The 21,312-nt window shown below is 28.9% G+C and overlaps 4 protein-coding genes across 4 annotated transcripts; 1 reads left to right on the forward strand and 3 right to left on the reverse strand.

Annotated features, from left to right (window-relative positions):
* The first annotated feature begins 7,711 nt into the window (after positions 1-7,711).
* LOC111028131 lies at positions 7,712-9,086 on the forward strand. Its single transcript, XM_022306670.1, has 2 exons — positions 7,712-7,741; positions 8,016-9,086. Exons 1-2 carry the CDS (start codon positions 7,712-7,714, stop codon positions 9,084-9,086), a joined length of 1,101 nt encoding a protein of 366 aa, XP_022162362.1.
* Positions 9,087-9,840: 754 nt separating this feature from the next.
* LOC111028147 lies at positions 9,841-10,308 on the reverse strand. Its single transcript, XM_022306692.1, has one exon. It carries the CDS (start codon positions 10,306-10,308, stop codon positions 9,841-9,843), a length of 468 nt encoding a protein of 155 aa, XP_022162384.1.
* Positions 10,024-13,736, reverse strand: LOC111028157. The gene is made up of 4 exons (XM_022306701.1): positions 12,059-13,736; positions 11,730-11,914; positions 11,350-11,517; positions 10,024-11,114 (listed from the first exon to the last, which is right to left on the reverse strand). Exons 1-4 carry the CDS (start codon positions 12,179-12,181, stop codon positions 10,418-10,420), a joined length of 1,173 nt encoding a protein of 390 aa, XP_022162393.1. The 5' UTR covers positions 12,182-13,736; the 3' UTR covers positions 10,024-10,417.
* A 4,873-nt stretch (positions 13,737-18,609) lies between these two features.
* Positions 18,610-20,943, reverse strand: LOC111028140. Its single transcript, XM_022306685.1, has 4 exons — positions 20,711-20,943; positions 20,496-20,628; positions 19,818-19,917; positions 18,610-18,818 (listed from the first exon to the last, which is right to left on the reverse strand). The coding sequence occupies exons 1-4, from the start codon at positions 20,712-20,714 to the stop codon at positions 18,753-18,755; spliced, it is 303 nt and encodes a 100-aa protein (XP_022162377.1). The 5' UTR covers positions 20,715-20,943; the 3' UTR covers positions 18,610-18,752.
* Positions 20,944-21,312: the final 369 nt, after the last annotated feature.

Here is a 21,312-nt window from a genome sequence, read left to right on the forward strand (position 1 = left end):
AGTTGAAGCTGTGGTGATGATAGTAGGCTAGTGGTAGTATACTATCATCCCTGGTCGAGTGCATCGCAATGATCTTTTCCTACTAACTACCAAGGTATTCGATATTGTATAAGCATAACAATAAAAGAAAATATTTAAATATTACCAAGATAAATTAGAACCTAATTAATTATCAAAATTTGAATATATAGTTTTAAAGCCAGTCGGCTAGCGTTGTACCAGTACTTAAAATTAATAATAATTTAAATACAGTCAACACTAATTAGTGGTTTGTCTATCACAAAAATTATAAAAACTGATTTTAAAATTCTAATGTATCAAAAAATAAAACAAAATGTTAATTAAGAAATAATGAGAGTTGACGGTATGAGAATTTATTGTGAGGTTTTCAGTATTTATTTATTCATTAGTTTTGACTTATAATATGGTTTAGTTTATTAAAATCAATCTTAGAATTCCCAATATGTTTTCTTCTCACTTCTTTCCACATTGCACTTAATCTATTTTTTCCAACATATTTACTAAGACCTAAACAAAAATATAAATATTATTATACTTGAATTTTTTGTATACTTTATCAAAATGTATGCTAGTTACTGTTTGAAAAACAATATTATTTTAACTCAAACATTAAACCATTTAAGTCAAAAATAACTTTAACGTAAAAGAGCCCATAGACCCCTTTTACTTTAACTTTTTGTATCCATGATAACTTTCATTCAATTAACACACTATTTTATTGTACTAAGGGAAACTCTGATCATATATTTTCACATTTTTTACTGATATTGTAGACTGAAGCCTTTAATATTTGTTTTTAATGCACACTTTTTCATACATTTTTTATTTTGATTCTTAAAAATCAATTGCTTGCGGGTGGCCATACCCCCCTTCCCATTTTTATTTTTAAAATTAAATCCTATCAACATTTTTTATAATTTTTCTATTTTGATTCTTAAAATTCATTTGCCTGCGGGCGCCCATACCCCCTTCCCATTTTTATTTTTAAATTTAAATTTTATCAAATTTTTTTATAATTTTTTTTATTTTGTTTCTTACAATTCATTTGCCTGCGGGCGCCCATGCCCCCCTTCAAATTTTTTTTCTATTTAACTGTAGTTCAATTTTTTAAAAACAATTTTTAAATTTTGATAACCAGTTAATGCCTTACTCATATTCATTGTTTCATGGTCTAATTCTTGTAAATAAAGCTATGAGTTTATAAATGAATTGTAAGAATCAAAATAAAAAATGTATAAAAAAGTGTGCATTAAAAACAAATATTAAAGACTGCAGTCTACAATATTTGTTTTTAATGCACACTTTTTCATACATTTTTTATTTTGATTCTTACAATTCATTTGCCTGCGGGTGCCCATACCCCCTTCCCATTTTAATTTTTAAAATTAAATCCTATCAACATTTTTTATAATTTTTTTTATTTTGATCCTTAAAATTGTTTTGCCTGCGGGCGCCCATACACCCCTTCCCATTTTTATTTTTAAAATTAAATACTATCAACATTTTTTATAATTTTTTTTGTAAATTTATTTTTACTAATTTTATTTTATTAATTTTATTCTATGAACTTATTATTTTAATTTTATTAATTTACCTTGATTAATTGTTTTTGATTAATTGTCTTCGTTTAATTTTCTTTAATTTTCTTTCTTTAATTTCTTTTCTTTAATTTCTTTCTTTAATTTCTTTCTTTAATTTCTTTCTTTAATTTATTTTTTCTTTAATTTCTTTGATTAATTTTCTTTGGTAAATTTTCCTTGATTAGTTTTTTTTGATTAATTTATTTTTATTAATTTCATTTGATTAATTAATTTTATTTAATTTTATTGTAAATAACGCTATGAGTTTAGGAGAACTGATATTGTAGACTGCAGTCTTTAATATTTGTTTTTAATACACTTTTTTTCGAACATTTTTTTTTTTTATTTTTAAAATTTATTTGCCTGCGGGCGCCCATGCCCCCCTTCTCATTTTTATTTTTAAAATTGAATTATGTCCAATATTTTTATAATGTTTTTTTTTGATTCCTTAAACTCATTTGCCTTCAGGCGCCTATGTCCCCCTTCAAAATTTTTTTCTATAATTTAACTCTAGTTCAATTTTTTATTCTCATTTTTGAAATTTTGATAACCAGCTGGTTCCCTAAAATATTCATTTTCTCATGATATAACTATTGTAAGTAACACTATGAGTTTACCAATGCTGTTATTTTAAGCTGCAGACTTTAATGTTTGTTTTTAATGCAACTTTTTTCATATTTTAATTTTTTTTGATTCTCAAAACACATTTTTCTGCGGGTGCCTATGTCCCCCATCCCATTTTTATTTTTATAATTGAATTGTCGATGACTTTTAAATACCATTTTTATATTTTGATAACCAGCATTTAATTATTGTAAATAACGCTTTGAGTTTAGGATAACTGATATTGTAGACTGCAGTCTTTAATAATTGTTTTTAATACACATTTTTTCGAACATTTTTTTTTTGAATCTTAAAATTCGTTTGCCTGCGGGCGTCCATGTCCCCCTTCACATTTTTATTTTTAATATTTAATTATATTTCATTTTTTTATATATTTTTCTTTTCTGATACTCAAAATGCATTTGCCTGCGGGCGCCCATGTCCCCCTTCCCATTTTTATTTTTAAAATTGATTTCTTGATGACTTTTAAATTCCATTTTTAAATTTTGTTAACCAGCATTTAATTATTGTAAATAAAGATAAATAATAATATATTATCGCCCGTATAATTGTCATGGCTAAGATTTTCGGAAACCCGTATAGCGTACCTGCGCGCAGTCACATGTCACTATATTTTGTGATAGAAAATGTTTCTTCTCCTATGCGGTTATGAAAGACCCAAAAAGTGGAAGAAAATTTCACCCAGTACCCAAAGCCCGATTTTAATTTTGAAAACATATTTAAATTCATAATTCTGTTTTCTAGGTTATGTAGGAAATGGATGTTCGATTTTTTCTATTGTTTAATTAATATAGTACCAAATTAATTTTCTTTTTTTTCCAAAATTAACTTTTACTTTATTGTTACTAAAAAACATAAAATTAAAAATTAATTTCCTACATAACACAGACAAGGAGTAAAGAAATCCAAACATTTTTTTAAAATGAAAATTACGACTTTTGGAAGTGTATTTTTTTTCTTTTGCTTATAGCCTATAGGTCTTAATGCACAAAAAAACGACCCACTTACAACCGCCTTAAACTCATTTGCCTGCCGGCGCCCATGCGACACTTCAAATTTTTTTTTGTGTAATTTAACTCTTGTTCGATAAGAAGTTACATGAATGGCGTACTAAATATAGGAATAAATAGAATTGCTAAATACCTATTATTAGTCATGCGTGGGGTTGGAGACACGTATCCCCAGTCGCTCCCTTGGGAATTTATTTTTGGTGGCCTGAATTTTGTCGTAGCAATTCCGAGACCTGTCATAGGACTTCATAGGAATGACGTACTAAATATAGGAAAAGAAAAAGATGCAAAATTTTAGATGGGTGGTGCTGGGGACATTTACACGTCGAGAATATGCGATTATACACATCGAACTCGCAACGCCTGATGATGTGCAGTAGGTATGAGCCTTGAAGGTTATTGTTATTTATTATTTATCGTCGCGGTACCACATCGAAATCGTTAGGCTAATATTATGATGGTGTCACATTTTATGTATCATATATTTGTAATTTGCAAACAAATTAATATTATAACTTTATAAGTTATATTCTTATAACTATATGTATGTGTATTATATTATATATATGCTCAAATACTCACTCATAACCTCTTCTTATACCTATAACCCATAGCTGTAATTATATAATGTCGGTATTTAATAACAGAGTGCAGGGACTATGTACAAGCCACAAAGTATAGGTACATATAGTTGCAGGGTTATACATACTTACTTTTTACCTATGTATAGAGAGCCTTAGTAGTACAAATTAATTATAAGAATTAATATAAATAGTTATACACCAAAATATATCCGTACTTTATTTTGGAGTTACAGTAGATTATCAACTTGCGAATAAACATATTAAATCAATAAGATAACTTCGTTCAACGGGATGGATCCAGGGGGGTGGCTAAGGACTTAGACACCTCTAGACATATTATTTTGACCTTTTTAAGTTCATTTTCTACTTTTAATTTTTTTTAGTTTTTTTTCTATAAATGTCTATTAAATTTTATTTTTTATGTCAAAAGTGTGAAAAATGTAATACAATGATCCTGATATTTTATTACAATATGTGTTGAAAAATATTAAAAATATATCTTTACGTTTTTGTTTTATAATCATTTAAAGTTAAAATTTGGACAGAATTTATCAAATTCAAATTGAAAAATGAGTTTGTTTTTAAAAATGTATTGAATGTTCAAGTTTTATAGCTAAGGATTGAAAATTTAAAACAAAATTTCATGTAATCAATTAATTCTTGAACCAACAAATCTAAAAATAAACATAAACCCAACTTTTTAATAGTTATTTTAAGGGGATTCGATACCGTCATTTTCTGTTTTTGTCTAACACACACGTGACATAGTAATTTATACGTGTTTTTTGCCAAATATACCAATTGATCTAATGAAGCGATAAGAATTCTAAAAACAGATTTGAATTTGTCGTCAAGTCTACTTGAAATCGACTTTCCCACATTTATGATTTTTTGATTTTAACTACTCCGAAAATTGAAACACAAAAATTTTTAAATGCTCTTTTTTAATATGACATTTTTAGGAATTTGGGTTATAATATCAAAAATGTGGGAAAGTCGATTTTAAGTAGACATAACGACAAATTCAAATCTGTTTTCAGATTTTTTATCGCTTCATTAGATCAATTCGTATGTTTGGTAAAAAAACACGTTTAAATTACTATGTCACTCGTGTGTTAGACAAAAACAGAAAATGACGGTATCGAATCCCCTTAAGTTGCAATATAGTCGAAATAACACAAACATGACAGGTTAACACAATGAATAACGATTTTGTTCATATTTTTGTCTTAAATTAAAATTTTTTAATTTGAAAAACAGCCCAATTTTACATCAGTATAATTTTATTTTTCCAGCTTTAGTGATAATGTTAGAACAATATCTTGTCCTCGACCGTATTGACAATAAGTAATAACAATATAAAACATCCTCGACTGACATATACCGTCTCCTCTCCGAATCGTTTTTCGTATATGCAATGATATTTTCTCATTGAATTCAAATTGAATACCATCCATTACAGTGAATTCCTAAGTCCTAGACACCTAATGTGCATCAGAGTGACTTCCATTTACCCTCTTATTAAATATTATAGTGACAGGCAATAGTATGCGGCCGGGCTTGCGCAACTTTAGAAACACGAAGCTGGATCTACCTCATTGATTAATTTCGTGAAAATTATAATTTTTTTTGTGAAAATCCATGCTATTAAAGTGCTAAATATTTGTGAAAAAAAATATTGATTTTCAAAATAGCCAGGCTATTGTAACGTATGTTTTATACCGTATGTATCGTACATCATTCTATACTATTATACCTATAAAATATTATAATTAGTGTGGATTAACGTAGACGTATATGGATTGATCAAAACCTGTAATATATCGTTTTGGATCAAAACCCTGCTGTAAAGACGAAACGTATAGAATCTATATAGACGAACCAGAAAAATAAATATTCTAAAAAATACAGTATCTGCTGCGTCTGTCTTTCTGATTCAAGTATTCGAAACGGCTCTTTCAACAACGGGATACATCGTCAAGTACGCGACGGTACTCAGTTCAATTATTTAAAAATATTTAAAAATATATTGAAATATTATTATGTTATAATGTTATTAAATTATATTACACAATGTCTGTAGGTAATTCGTTACAAAAACAATTATATATGTATATACTACAAACATTATACACTGTCGAAGTAACAAAATTTTTTCCATTTAAATTGAACTCAACAGTAGGCTGTACGCCTGTTCTACTGTAGCTGTAGGTATACATATATTATTATGTAATGTGCAAAAATATAAAATAATTTTATAATACGCAATACGCGTTAATTTATTATAATACTTACTGTAGCCGATCTTAAAAATGGAGGGTATTTAATACCATCCGCATAATAATACCTAATTAATATGTAGGGAACATACTTGTACCCTTAATTTTTTTACGAAAATTATTCATTTGTGCCTATATTGGTGTGGGATTATGAGTTAGTGGTGAGGTTTAGCTGTAGTGCGGTACAAATGGTATAATAAACCTTCTCTTTGGGAGATTCAATATTTCAATAAGTATAGGTATCTGGTATATATTATGAATTCATTAAATTCTCCTTCATAAAACCAAATGTGTGCGACAAGCGACTATAACTTTCGAGTTATTAATTATTATTATCAATACATGTATATAATAATACATTATAACCTGTATGATTTTAAACATAAGTTTATCTTATTAAAATTGTTTTTTTTTACTTATTATTCTATCAATATAGTTACAATATTTTTTAGCTTATGTTTTGTGTGTTACCTATATATAATATAATTTACTATGTTGTAATTATTGCTTTTTATTTTAACTTTTTTTTCCATATACAAGGAATATCAGGGGATGCAACTGTATATATTATCTAACTTAGTTAAATGCTATTGCATTCTATATACTTATCTATACTGTACAGGACATTATTTAGTACAAATAGTTTCGGTATGCAATGTGCCATGTGCAGCCTTGCAGGATACAGACTGAGTGAGGGTTTTATCAGCTAAACCATTATGTTCGGAAGAATGACTAAAACAAATAAAAATAAAAATATAGTTTTAAGTGCTTATTGGCAATTACCTATAACCTACCTATAATTTATGTATTATACTGCAGCGTTGAGGAAATGATTGGAATAAGAATTCTGGGATGCTGATGCAAAGCGCATACCTATAGATCATACCTAAAAAAAACTTGAACGGCGTGAGACTGATTTTCTAGTAGAAAAGTGTACAAAACCGTACAAAATAAATAGCGAACGGTAGCCAATCGAGCCTCGGCTACTTTATGTGTACTTAGTGCATTATACATACTTAATTATTTGCGCCGTACAAATCATATAGACATTTTAGTACTAAAATGTATATATTTTCAGGTCTTGTACTTGAAGTATAGTTTCACACGTTTTATACAATAATACTGAAGACATGACCCTAGCGCGTATAGGATTTTTCGAAGAGGGAAGAGATCTCATTCATACTTATTTAACATAAATTGCAAAAGGTAACCTATAAATACAACAGACAAAAATTTAAATTTGTTTTGTTATTATATCATTAGGATTCATGTATGGGCATAAATCGAGGGGACGAAGTGATCATTCACTGTAAAAATATGTCTGCATTATAAAAAATATAAATACATGCAGTTCTGCGGTACTAACGAATAATATGAGTAATTAATATAATATAGTATATTGTACTACGACGCTTAACGGTAGTTATTATAATATTATATACGGTGACACTCCAGCAAATAGTTTTAACCTTCGCAGTATAGATCTCTCTCATCGAATAAAAAATGTACACTTTTGTAAAATAAAAGGGTTGAAGACAAAAATTCTGTGGATACACACTAGATCGGGCACACATATTTAAATACAATAAATAATATGTATAACAAAAAATAAAATGATACCTACAGGCTACAATGATACAAATGTAAGATGTTTTTAGTTGTACTTAACCTATTATGTATAAATTCAAATTTCAATTTTCACCCATTATCTCTACATAATTTACATCTTTAAATTAAAATGTATAGCCGTCATATTATATTATTATAGTTATAGGTACCTACTCCTAAAAAAAAGACCTAGTCCTAAGAACAGAAAAAAAAGTGACATATATTCTACACAAAAAGCAGAAGTGGTTAATCTGTTTGTAATATGTATATATATTTTTCCCTAATCATTTTCTTACTAATTTGTTTTAGTGTCAGGCAGCTTTAGATTATGACAGCACTATAATACAGGATCACGAAGAACCAGATTTTGAAAACTGTAATACTGACAATGGCGAAAGTGTTATGAATGTTGTAAATCAGTTATACAAAGAAGTTGATTTTAATAGAGAATTTATGGATTCAGCAACTCAAATTACTATTGCAGATATTGAAATTCCATTTATCACGTTAATAAATTCTCCTAAAAAATTAAGGACAATGACCGGAATACCTACATTTCAATTTTTAGAAAAAATTATTGAAATTTATAAAACAGAATTTCCTGATAAAAGAAAGCATAATTTAAACTACAAAGAGAGAATAATTATGGTATTTTTAAAGTTAAGGCAAGATTTTTCATTTGTAGTTTTATCTATTCTCTTTAAAAATGTCACTGCCGAATCTTGTCGTATGATATATTCATCACTTATTCCATGTTTAGCAAAAATATTAAGTTGTTCCATTTATTGGCCTTCTAAAGAAGAAATAATTAGTAATATGCCATATTGTTTCAAAAAGTTCCCCAATACTAGAGTAATATTAGACTGCACTGAAATTCCAATCCAAAAACCTAAGTGTTTATCATGCTGCATCAAACTTTACAGCAATTATAAGTCTACTTTTATTCTCAAATTTTTGATTGGAGTATCACCAGGTGGGCTTATTACTTATATAAGTCAACCATATGGTTGTAGAGCATCAGATAAAAGTATATTTGAACAAAGTGGGTTAATCCAAAAAATGAATAGTTCTGATGCAATAATGGTAGACAAAGGTTTTTTAATTGATGACTTGTGTATGTCAAAAAATATACAAATAATTCGGCCACCATTCCTAAAAAATAAAATTCAATTTTCTAAATCTGAAGCATTACTTAATAAATATATTGCTAGTGCCCGTATTCATATTGAAAGGTTTAACCAAAGACTTAAAGTATATAAAATACTACAAAATATATTTATTTGGTCACACAATTACTTAGCTTTTGATATTCTTACAATCATAAGTGGAATTTGCAATCTAAGTACCCCAATTTTTGCAAATGATAAATTCTCTGTTTGATTAGTTTAATCTAGATAGGGATTTTGTTAGCTAACTATTAATTTAACTTACAATTATTATGAATTAGTTTTTTATAAAATATAATTTACTTTTAAACTTAACTGTTGTCTATATCTATTGTACATATATATTGAATATTGTTATTTACTATTATTATATGTTTATACAACATGTCATGATAAATCAAAACCAGTTTTATAATGTAAATAATTTGAAGAAATAATATTAAAACATAAAAACTTGGTGAACAATATAAAACAAATTTATTGTACAACTGTATCCATGTTACAAATTTCATGTATTAACTTTTCAAAATAAATAATTTTTAATGTGCAAATACTTGCAAATCTTACAATACTCATAATCAATATCTGTCTTCAGAATAATATACTTATGTTCTAAGCTATTATATATTACAAAATCACAAGTTTCAAGATTTAACATGACAAGTCCCAATTGAACTTGTGCATAATATGCATCCCTTTTGTTTAAAGAAAAGGAACCATCTGAGTTTTTAATTACATATTTCAAATCATTTATTTATTTATTTATTTATTTATTAATTAATTCACGGAATAAAAAATTCCTTATTTAGTATAGAACATAACAATAATTCAGTAAAATAAGATAACTAACATATACAAGGGCGATGGCCAAAAAATACAGCAGAATAACAGGCACAGTAAATATAAACTAAAATAATTAGGACACAAGTAAAATTACATACAATAAATGTACAAAAAATAACACAATATTAAGGTAAACTGAGAAAGGAGGGGTCCTCGTTAGCCAACCGCATCATGCGGTCAATTGGTTTGTTTTTACCGTAATTGGTAAAGTGGAGAGGTACAGTAAAAGGAACTCGAGACCTTGTGGCCCGATGTGGAACTTTAAAGTTTACTTGGATAAGCAGTGAAGGGGCATTTAAGGAACCATAGATTAACTTTTTTAAAAAGGCCAGATTAGCTTTAACGCGCCTATCTGCTAAAGATGTAAGGCTAAGTGCGCGCAATACTGGAGTATAGTCGTGAGGAGGATGGACAATTTTTAGCATGTAAGCTGCAGACGACAGAAAGCGCCTTTGTACACGCTCTAAGTGGCAAGAATCAATAACCACAAATGGGTCCCAGAGCACAGACGCATACTCTAGCATGCTTCGGACTAAAAAGCAGTAGACAGTCTTGAGAGATCCAGACAGCTTGAACTCCTTCATGGTGCGCATTACGAAGCCAAGCGATTTGAGAGCTCGGCAACAGATGGAGTCAATGTGAGGGCGGAAGTTCAGATCGGCAGTGAAAAGAACGCCCAAGTCGCTATTGCTTGCAACTCTATCAATCACTGAACCATTGATAGTGTAAGAATAATCGAATACCAACCGGCGCCTGGTGAAGGACATAGCTTATTAACTCAGGTACACTTTTGCTACTTCCTAAGTATGGGCATTTAATTTTTAATAATTTTATTGGAACATTTGAGCCGTTCAAAACTATACCATCTGGTAAATATCCAAACCAAGGAGTTTGGTAATGTACAATGAAACCAAATTGAATTACTTTTTGTTTAGTTGTTTCAGCATACAACACTCTAGCAACTTGCTCATACTTTATTCCATGCTTAACACATTTATTTGAAAATAATTTAGGCCAAAAATAACTGCTTGTTTTTTTAGACCATTTTTTGTCAGATTTATAAGAAGACATATAATAGGTATAAAGGGAATGACAACGACTATCTGTTATTTTAAATTGGCGAATTTGGTGCCAAAAAGAATTGTCATTTAAAGATAAATTTCTAATTTTTGTAGGAGTCATTGTTAGTGCCACTTTACAATCATACACTTTTTGACAACAATCACCCAAGTTTAAAACTGAATATTCAGATATCAAATCAAGAAGTTGATCGCTTATAATTTGAAAAGGTTCATCATGAATTTCAGCTGACGAAGCATCACTACTTAATTTGAATGATTTTCTTCCTTTTGAATGCAGTGCTATGGCAGAATAAGGTGCAGCTGAAATAAGTGCTGATCTAAAATAAAACAAAATACATAATCAAATAGGTTACTTAAGTACTCTAGTAAGATAAAAATATATTTTAACTATATCAAAATTATACAATTAGATATAATATTTCATTGAGTCATTGAATACATAGGTACACAAAAATTAAATCAATTATTATAGAATCAATGGAATGTAGTATGTACAAGTACCTACCTAACAATGAAATGGTAATATTGTTTATAATAACAAAAAAAAAGTACCTTATAGATGTTTTAGATTGCGATAATGTACAATCAATACTATTTCCAACACAACAAAATTTGGAAATGGGAACTGGTTTAAATTGTTCCAGTGACGGTTCTCTTAATTTTGTCCATTTGCATCTAATATCAGTAGAAGAAAGTGTGTCTATTTCATCCAAAGAATTTCTTGAAAAATTACATAACCAAATAATTACAACATGGTAACATGTAAAAATAGTAAAATAATGACTATTATACAACTTAAAAGTGAATAAGTATTAAATACAGGATTGTATATATTATATTAATTCTTATTAAAGCGTATAAGTGTATACATTCTAAAAATAATTAAGGAAGTAAGTAGCGCTAGGTAAACAACAAATTAAATTAAATTTTACCTATTTAAAAGCAAAAGAATAGTAACAATATGTTTACAGCATTCTGGAAGTCCAGCGGCACATGTACAAGCAAATATTACAATTTTAAGCAAAGGCACTGTAGATATTTTGCCTGTTATTTCATGCGACATTTCTCTTATATGAGAACTTTGTATGACTAATGCTTTAATTTGTATTTCATTTCCCTAATTAAAAGCAAACTGTTTTATAAACTTTATAAATTTGAAAGTTAAATGCATATAAGATATTGTTTATTAATTAATGATTTATTGTTTACAAATATTACATACTATGATTTGTTTAAATATAATAATATATAAGTAATATACCTTAACAATTTTTCCACACAATATTATTTGTAAACTTTTTAAAACTTGCTCTCCTTCTACAACATTACGTGAGTTAATAGAACAATTGGCAAACGTAAATATTTCTCCAATAGTAAACGCCATTTTAATTAAAAACTTGGAAACTATTTATGACACCAAATACTAAAACGCAAAAGCTAAAAAGTGAATAGACATAAATAATAGTAGAATAAATTATTCACATTTTATAATACAATTATAAAAGAAAATAATAGAATTATAATAGAATGAACAATGTTTATCCTACTCCGGCCTGGTGGGGTAACCGCCACCCATGACGACAGTAAACGCTCCTCGTGTTAATTTGTTTTCCCATTATATATAATATATTATATTGGCACACCACGCTATACATAATACAAAATTATAATAAAGGTACGTACGAGAGTATAATATGTGTCGTTTTGTCACATGAAATATATTGCGCGACCCGTGAAGAAGACGATACATCGCTCGTATTAATGTACAATAATATATTATAATTATATATAATATGGACCACTTGAAGCGCGTTTCACGAATCATACACACAAGTACACACAATGAGTGTATACATTTATTGTTATACATTGTTATTAAAACGACATGTATACCTATGGAGCTTATAGTAATAGGTATAAAATAAGTAAATCCAAATTTTTGTTTATTTATTTAAGTTAATTATTATGTGAGTTCAGAGGATAATGTTTTTAAGGGGTTATCTTTTAGAGGTCATAGCCACTACAGCACAGATACTCCAACCCCCTCAGTTGAGCTTATGTCGATAATCTATATCCATTAATCATTATTATATTGATTATTTACAGATTTTAGTTAAAAGTTAAAACTGATGAGGTAGGTATTAATATGACATAAATACATATACATGGATTATATATGGTATCTGGCTGCAATCGAATAAAATAATAATATCTTGGACCATAGTAATGAGATTTGTTTATATAAATATACTTAAGTTGTAAAAGTAAACTACGGTCTACGAAGACTCACTATGAAACCGGGCACACGAGAGGAAAGACGCTGGCTGTGTTACAAATCATCGGGGAATGTCAGTGAAACCGAAAAGGAGCTTAACCTGACATATTGTATCAAGGATGAATAGAGGACTATAGCGGCGGGCTGTCGGACCAGGTCAGCCATGTAGCTGATGCCGACGGGCCTTTGCGGTGACCAGGCTACGTTCTCGTTGGCACCTCGAAGATGACTTAGCGCAGTGTACTACAACAATGTGGCCGAACGCGAATCAGCCGGCGGAGTAGGAGGATGTGAGCTCAACGGCGATAAACATAAAACGTGGCATGCAGCGGCACTTGAAGCAGCAGCCGCCGACAGAGGATCAGGATCAGCGGGGCGAGTTTATAGATGAGCCTACGCCGAAGGACCGTGTTCTGGAAATGCTGCCGCGTCCACTGGAAATCAGCCCACCCGTGTTTATTCTATGCTTGCGAAAGCGGCCGGGCGAATCGGACGAAAAAGCCCGGTACAGATCGAAGTGTGTGTGCCGAATGAGTTTCGGAACCGCAGAAATGGTGACATGATCGAGGAGGAACAAAATGACGGCGAAACTGAAGGGAATAAGAATGGACTTGGTAAATCCAAGGCAGTAAACTTATTGAAGCGTTACAACAAATGTAACGATTTTACCTAATAGAATATTTATATTATAAGTAAGAATCTATACAGTAGTATGAATTGAATTTTTAATGAGCGTCACTATATAGAATATAATATAACAAAATGTCGAAGACTCGTGGAAAAATCAAAATTTTTAATTTCGTTTCATTATTTTCAGCATACAAATCTAACCTGCAAGTTTCCAGTAATATGCGCCAGCTGGCGTTCACGAAGCCTTGTTCACGTTTCTATTGAAGCCGCCACCTTCACAATTCTTATTCTTTAATCAGTTTCACAGTCACCAAGTTCCTCCAGTCACCATTTCCCGGTCCGATGCACTCGACACACCTCTCCGATCTGCAGCCAAAAGCTTTCTAGTCCGAACCGCCCAACTGACCGCACAGAACGAACACGGGTCGGTTTCCAGGACGCGGGAACCGTTTTCGGTGCACTTCGGCAAAGGCAGATCTTAAGACTCGTCTATATAGCTGATCCTGATCCTGGTCCTGTGGCTGCCGTTGCGTGCCATAATCGACGTCGAGCAGCAACATCCTCTTGCTCCTTCGGGAGTGCGGCCGGCTGAATCTCAGTCGGTCGTGAGTTGAAGTGCACTGTGTCGTGTCGTCGTGGCCCGACGAGAACCACCCTGCAGGCTCGGTCACCGCAGACTTCCTGGTCTGACAGTCTCCGCAAATCCTCTATTTTTGTCCTTGGTACAATATATGTCTGAGACCACGGACATTCGCTGATTTGAGCGCACCAGCGTGTCTCCCCTCAAATATTTGTCGGGTTTCTTCTAGACGATTGTGGCCGAAAGTCAAACGCTAGAAGTTAAAAAATTAGAATGAAAATAAAGAAAATTGTATGATATTTATTATATTACTTTTTTTTCTGTTCTAAAGTGTAATAAAATATGAGTACAATATGTTAATAAAAAAAACTGTATAAAATAATATTGTATATATATTTTTTTTTCTATTCATAATTTATAATATTAATACATGCAATCCAGCACATTCAGTTGAGTTATAACCGTATAACATTAAACCGGATTTCACAACAAACAGCATTCATCTATACATTTTTGAGAACATTTTGATTTAAAGATTTTTTTTTTAAGAGCAAAACATCATATAGTGTTCACGGGCATCACGGCTTTGGTAATCAATAACTATGTAGAATTGATTGTGTTATTCTAATACTACACAATAATTATATATTTACAACTTACATATTATACAACCTCAAATCTGTTACATTTAGTTTAAAGCATCGTTAAACTATATGAAGGCAGCAAAAAAAGCAAAAATATATCAAAAACGAAAGAAAAGGGTTTTGAAAGTGACGTTTCTATTTCATAGAGTTTAAAGCAGAGATATTGAATTTTGACCGTCCAAACGGTGTATATATTTTCATATGAACGACGAACTGTTCGTTGACACAAAAAAAACCCGACTTTAATGAATTTTTTTTCATATATGTCGAATATTGACACTTGTAGATTGCTATTTGACATAAATTTTACTTTATATTGAATTTTGCGGCTTAAGTATTTCCGAGAACATCTCCAATTTGTTACATTTAGTTTGTAGCATCGTTAATCTATATGGTGGCTGAAAAAAAACAAGAATATATAAATTTTAGCTGGTGTAACGATAGGAAAGGGTTTTGAATGTGACGTTTCTATTTCATCGATTTTAATGCAAAAAGATTGTATTGGAACCATCCAAACTGCGTTTATATTTTCATGCGAACGACGAACTGTTGTGTGATACAAAGAATTCCTGAAGTTATTCATTTATTAATGTTGGTACAAATTTATGGAAATAAACTTATGAGGATATGTATGGGGTACCTGTACGGTCTTCCGATAGAGCTGACGTCGTCGTTCGGGTGACTATCACTGGGCATGTACCGTTTCCGCCAAAATTTGAAATGACCGATTCCGCCATCGCCCGTTTCCGCCAATTTTAAAAAAGGTTCGATTCCCGTTTCCGCCAATTTACCTGATATGGTAAAATTATTTTAATATATTCCATATTTTTGATACATGGTTTATAATATGATAATTGATACCATAAATATTGAAAAATATATAAATAACTAATAAATCAAATAATAAATACATAATATTTTGTCACAGTTTTAATAAATATAATAATAAAGTAAAAATCACTTATTCATATTAATTAATATATACAATATTTTGTCATAGTTTTCATAAATATAATAGTAAAACAAAAGTGACATTTCATAATTTTAATAAATATAATAATAAAGTAAAAATCATTTATTCATAAATACATAATATTTTTGTCATAGTTTTAATAAATATAATAATAAAGTAAAAATCACTTGTTCATAATTAATTAATATATATAATATTTTGTAATTTATTTAACATAATTAAATGCAACACTCTTTACGTACGAATAACGTGATATTAGTTTATTTTTAAAATCATTTATAGCCTTATTAGTCCTAGCACATTTTAAGAAAGTGGATTTATTTTTTGGGGTATTTGGAATATTTAAATTTGAGCTGTTTATTTTAATGTAAGTGTCCGTTTGGACATTTTCAACCAAAATTTTTAAAAATATACTTATATTTGGGTGCGATTTATAAAACTGTTGATTAAAGTGCGAATGAAACGATTCACAATTGTTAGTTGTTAGACATAAACTTTCTGTCATGCATGCCCATATTTTTGGAGGAAATTTTGAATTTTCGTGTATATAAGTTTCTAATAAATAATCTGAATATTGCGTATATTGATGATTATCTGGCATATCAGTTGTACATTTGTACCAGCAATTATTTTGCCTGGTCTTTTTTCTTCGGGATCTCTACCGGTTCAATGTACCAAAACTCTTGAATCCTGTGCGTTCTGTTTATTTATGATGTACATACAAATTTTTTGGTCAAACAAACAACTTAAAACAACTCTACCGCCGAAAATTAAGTTTAAAAAATTTTAGTATCCAATAAAATGAGCTAGATATTTTTTACTTGTGACTAACTTACTTGAACAAATTCAATAACATTAAGTTGTGCTGTAGTAGTGTAGTACAAAAGTAAAAAAGCTCTCCCCGCGAAAATAAAGTTCTACAAAGTCTGGGAGTACTTCAATAAGTTACCAACAAATACATTGGATATATTTGACACATATATGTATCTGTTAAGATCGTGTTCGTAGACATAAATGGTCTTTAATTTGAGGACCTCAAATGAATAGGGCTTAAGCAATGGGTCCAAAAGATTTCTATAACAAAAAGGGTGGGAGATTTGTCTTCCGCACATTACATACACATAATTTTATCTATGATACAATTGCCAATTATTGACTATGGACTATGGTATACTAATGTACAATTCAAAACAATCACAATTAAAAATGAATATTAATGCATTGCATTATCATACACATTTAGTAAAAAAGGTTGTATACAGTTATAATAATAATATATTATATCGTCTACATTATATCTTTATAATAAATCTCGTGTCAAGATCTTCGAAGACCCTAATCTCCGAAATCATTTAACCGATTTTAATGAAATTTTGTAAATGTCTCTAGCTTGGTCCAACCACAGAATAGATTAATTCATCTATTTTTGGTCCAACTTCATAGATAAGATAGCTGTTATCTGGAAAAGCTGCCCATAATTTTTTTTACTGCGATTCTTATTTCAAGATTTATGATTTAAATTTTTGTGCATAGATGGTTCCATTTGGTTTCAGCTTACTAATTATACAAATAATAGTAATTGTTGCAATGTTGCTATTATTGTTACTCGGGTGAGATAAAACTGTATAAGTATACATCAAATATTAATATTCATTTATAAATATTAATATTTAACTATTAAATAGTTGCATTTATCATTTATGGTTTCGAATAAAGAAATTATTGGTCGTTGCCCGTTGGGCAGGACAACTAGTAGGTGCCCAAATAATATAATTCTTGGGTGTATTCTATTATTAATCGTAACTTTTGAACAAATTGACGAATTAAGATTAAAATTTATACAAATAGATTCCTTGAAACTTGAAGTATCTATGTTTATCAAATTATACGTCTAAATATATAATTGGTGGGTTGAAGTAGACAGCATTTAGTTAAAGGAGGTAGTGTCAATTTAATACTAGTAGAAGCAAATTAGTTCCTGCGGTTGGGGTAGTGAAGAAAATCTTAAATTTGGCGGTGCTAATTATTAGCGTGACTCTAAGAGTTAACAACAGGCTCAGGCTTCCACGCAATTATATATTTTGTGTTTAATCATGGCTGTCGATACTATCTACAGCCGTGCGTTCGACTAATTCGTAGTTCATCACAAAAAAATAATAGTATTTTCGTTTACCTAATATAATAATATATATGTATTGTGTTACAAATGTTAAATATTAATAAACTAACTAGTGACTACTAAGTATTACTGACACAGGTACCTACAATGTTTATGGTGTACAGTCCCCCGATGGTCTTTGATGATAAACTTTAAATGAATGGGAATAATAAATTATCGTCTTATTATTAAATTATGAATTTTTTTTGAAAGTTATAACAAAGTGTATAGTTATTAGTTATAATTGGATATTGGTATCGTTTCAATCTTGGTCAACGATAAACCGTTTCCTGAGAAAAATATACATATTATAGTTTCAGTTTCTACAACAATTAAATGACTTTTATAATTGTCCATTATATTATTTGTTGGAAAAAAATATCACAAACTACATGGTTAATGTTAAATATATATATATACCTATATAAGATAATTATAGGTTGAAATATATAGTTATTGAAAACTGTAAAATAAAATAATGTTTTATTTAACAAATATTTAAAAAATAATTGAACAGTAAAAACAGTAATATATATTATGTATATAAATAAACTTGTTTATTTTTAAAAACTTAAACTATCCTTCCATATAAATAAACATTTTATAATTATATCCACTATTCACAACATTTTGTAATAGAAAAACAATGAAAGTATGAATTTTTTTTTAGCGTTAATATAGTTGATGTATTTAAATTACTTATTATTTAACCTTGAATTGAATATTGCAAGTGCTTTGTTGTGGATTTCTTTGTTGTGCTTCTATAAAACAAATACAATATAATATAAGTATCTACAAATAATTGGTTCAAAAATCTTGTTTTAACAAAATGTTGTACACATGAGAGTGAATAAGATATTTGGAAAATACATATCATTAGACGATATTCAGGCTCAGTTGATGTTTTTTTCATCATGGAGAGTTTTCCTCACTAAATATATATTTTTAATTAATAAATGCTGTAAATGCAATGTATAATTTTTACGTATCGGAAATTCTAGAAAAAGTATAATAATTTTTTTAGTAAGTCTTTAAACTTCAGAGATATGATGCTCATTTGTTTCACCCTGATATTGTTTACTGCATTTTTGCATGTTTTTAATTTTTAGTACTATTTTGCTAATTTTTAATTATAGGTGCTCTGTTTGGTACATTATCACATATAAATAGAATCAAAAACATTTTATTTAATTTTTTTCATATCTGCTAATAGACAATGAATAAAATTAGAAATAGAATTATTGGAAATTTATCGGAAACGCACATATTATATATAACTTTTGAGCCCTGATAATTAGTGACAATATTTATATAGAAAAACAGGATAAAGATATAAGGTTTAATTCTTAAAAAATACCTTAGAAAATGTCTTTAGTAATTTTTATATTTTTAAGATATTTTCAAGTGTAAAAAACAATATCAAAAAATATTAATATACACACGAACCTATACTTAAAAAATGGTAGAGATGAAATGATTTTTAAAAAAGGGACGTGGTCACCCTTTGAATATCTTTAAAAATTAAAAAAATTTAATTTAATATTTCAATAATCTACATATTATTATGGTAGCTCAGGTAAAAGCTACACAACAAAAGGAAAATGGTTTTGGTTTTACTCATGTTACAACAAAAAAAAAATTATGTAACTGAACTAAAAATTATTTTTTTGGTTATTTCACTAATCAAAATTATGATAATGAAATTATTCTTTAAAAATATTAAACACAAAATGTACCATGATAAACATTTCAAAACTTACAATATTTTTGAAAAAAATGCTTAGGTTATTTAAATTTTCATTTTTCTTCATTGTCATATGGTTGAATGTCTTCAAACTGTTCAGTATAATTGAAAAATCTCTGAAATTGTATACAAATTAAAGACATATAATTATGATTGTACATAGCCAAGCTGATCAATATCAGAAACTGACATTTAGTTAGGCAAATAATCTTAATTAATAATTTATGTTACGTCTCTAATAACTAACTCATTGAAAAAAAATAGTGGAAACGTAAGGTAGGATTGATTAAAATATTAGAATCTCAAAATTTTGAAGTACCTATTGGTTTGAATAAATACCTAGTGAATACCAAAGATCATTGTGTACAAAATAGAAAAACCATATTTATACACAAGTAAACAGGGGAGACAAATATATTTTTTATGACATATTTTATATCATAATAAAAGCAGAGACATATTTGTTTTATTTATTTGCATTTCAATTTTAATAAGAAGTATGGAATCCTTTAAAATAATGAACTTGCATTGATTTAAGGATCAAAAAGTACATACCTACATAAATAAATATTTTAAGCATACATTTTTCATTTTACTATTTCTTTTTAACACACTTGTATGGAAAAAGTATATTGATAAATTAATTTACAATAACGAGTTACAAAAACTACACTAAATTCAATTATATGATCACCTTGAATTATATTTATCCAAAATAATGGTTTGTCCATTTTTTTCTTCATTATTTATATTTTGACATTTCTTAATTCCATCTGGAGCAAGCAATTTAAATTGTATAAAATTATGTAACTCCCCTACATTGTCCACTGAAAAATGTAAGTGCAAAATTAATAAATTTAAATAGATAATAAAACTTAAAAGTAAAATATTTAAGGATATTATACTGACCCATTTTGATACAAGATAATAACAATGTTGAAATAAAAAATAATAAACAAGTTATATTGATTTGTATAGGTATTAATACTATGCACTAAGCAATAATGCAGTATATCAATTGAGAGTCGACAAAATACAAATAAATTTAAACGTTAAAGTTTGATAACGAAATTAAATTTTGAATTTTTGAATAATAAGGTGGAAATTTAATGTAGAATGTGGATTGATAAGCCGATAAGACCGATAAGTTGTTAACATTTTCCCCCGCCGATCGAAAACATAACGGCAGTTAAACGCCGCTAGGTTCGCTGCCTATCCGAAGTTTAGTTCCCCCTCGCTATTTTGAATTTTTTTTATCGAAACGTATGTAACTCATCGAATTAAGAACGACTAGCCCTGGGATTAGTATAAGGTCAATGGATGCCATCGCCAATCAGAATTTGTGGTTCGGACTTCGTTTTGAAGTTATTGCGAAAAACAGGGATGACCTGTTCTAATGCTAACTCTAAATTTCATCAATAATGCCAAGTTGTCATCACTTATCAACAGTTATTAATATACTATAAACTACAATTTCACTTAATTTCCAGTATAACTAATAAAACGCCTCA

Source organism: Myzus persicae, unplaced genomic scaffold (genome assembly GCF_001856785.1).
Source record: "Myzus persicae strain clone G006 unplaced genomic scaffold, MPER_G0061.0, whole genome shotgun sequence".
Lineage (NCBI taxonomy): Eukaryota > Metazoa > Arthropoda > Insecta > Hemiptera > Aphididae > Myzus > Myzus persicae.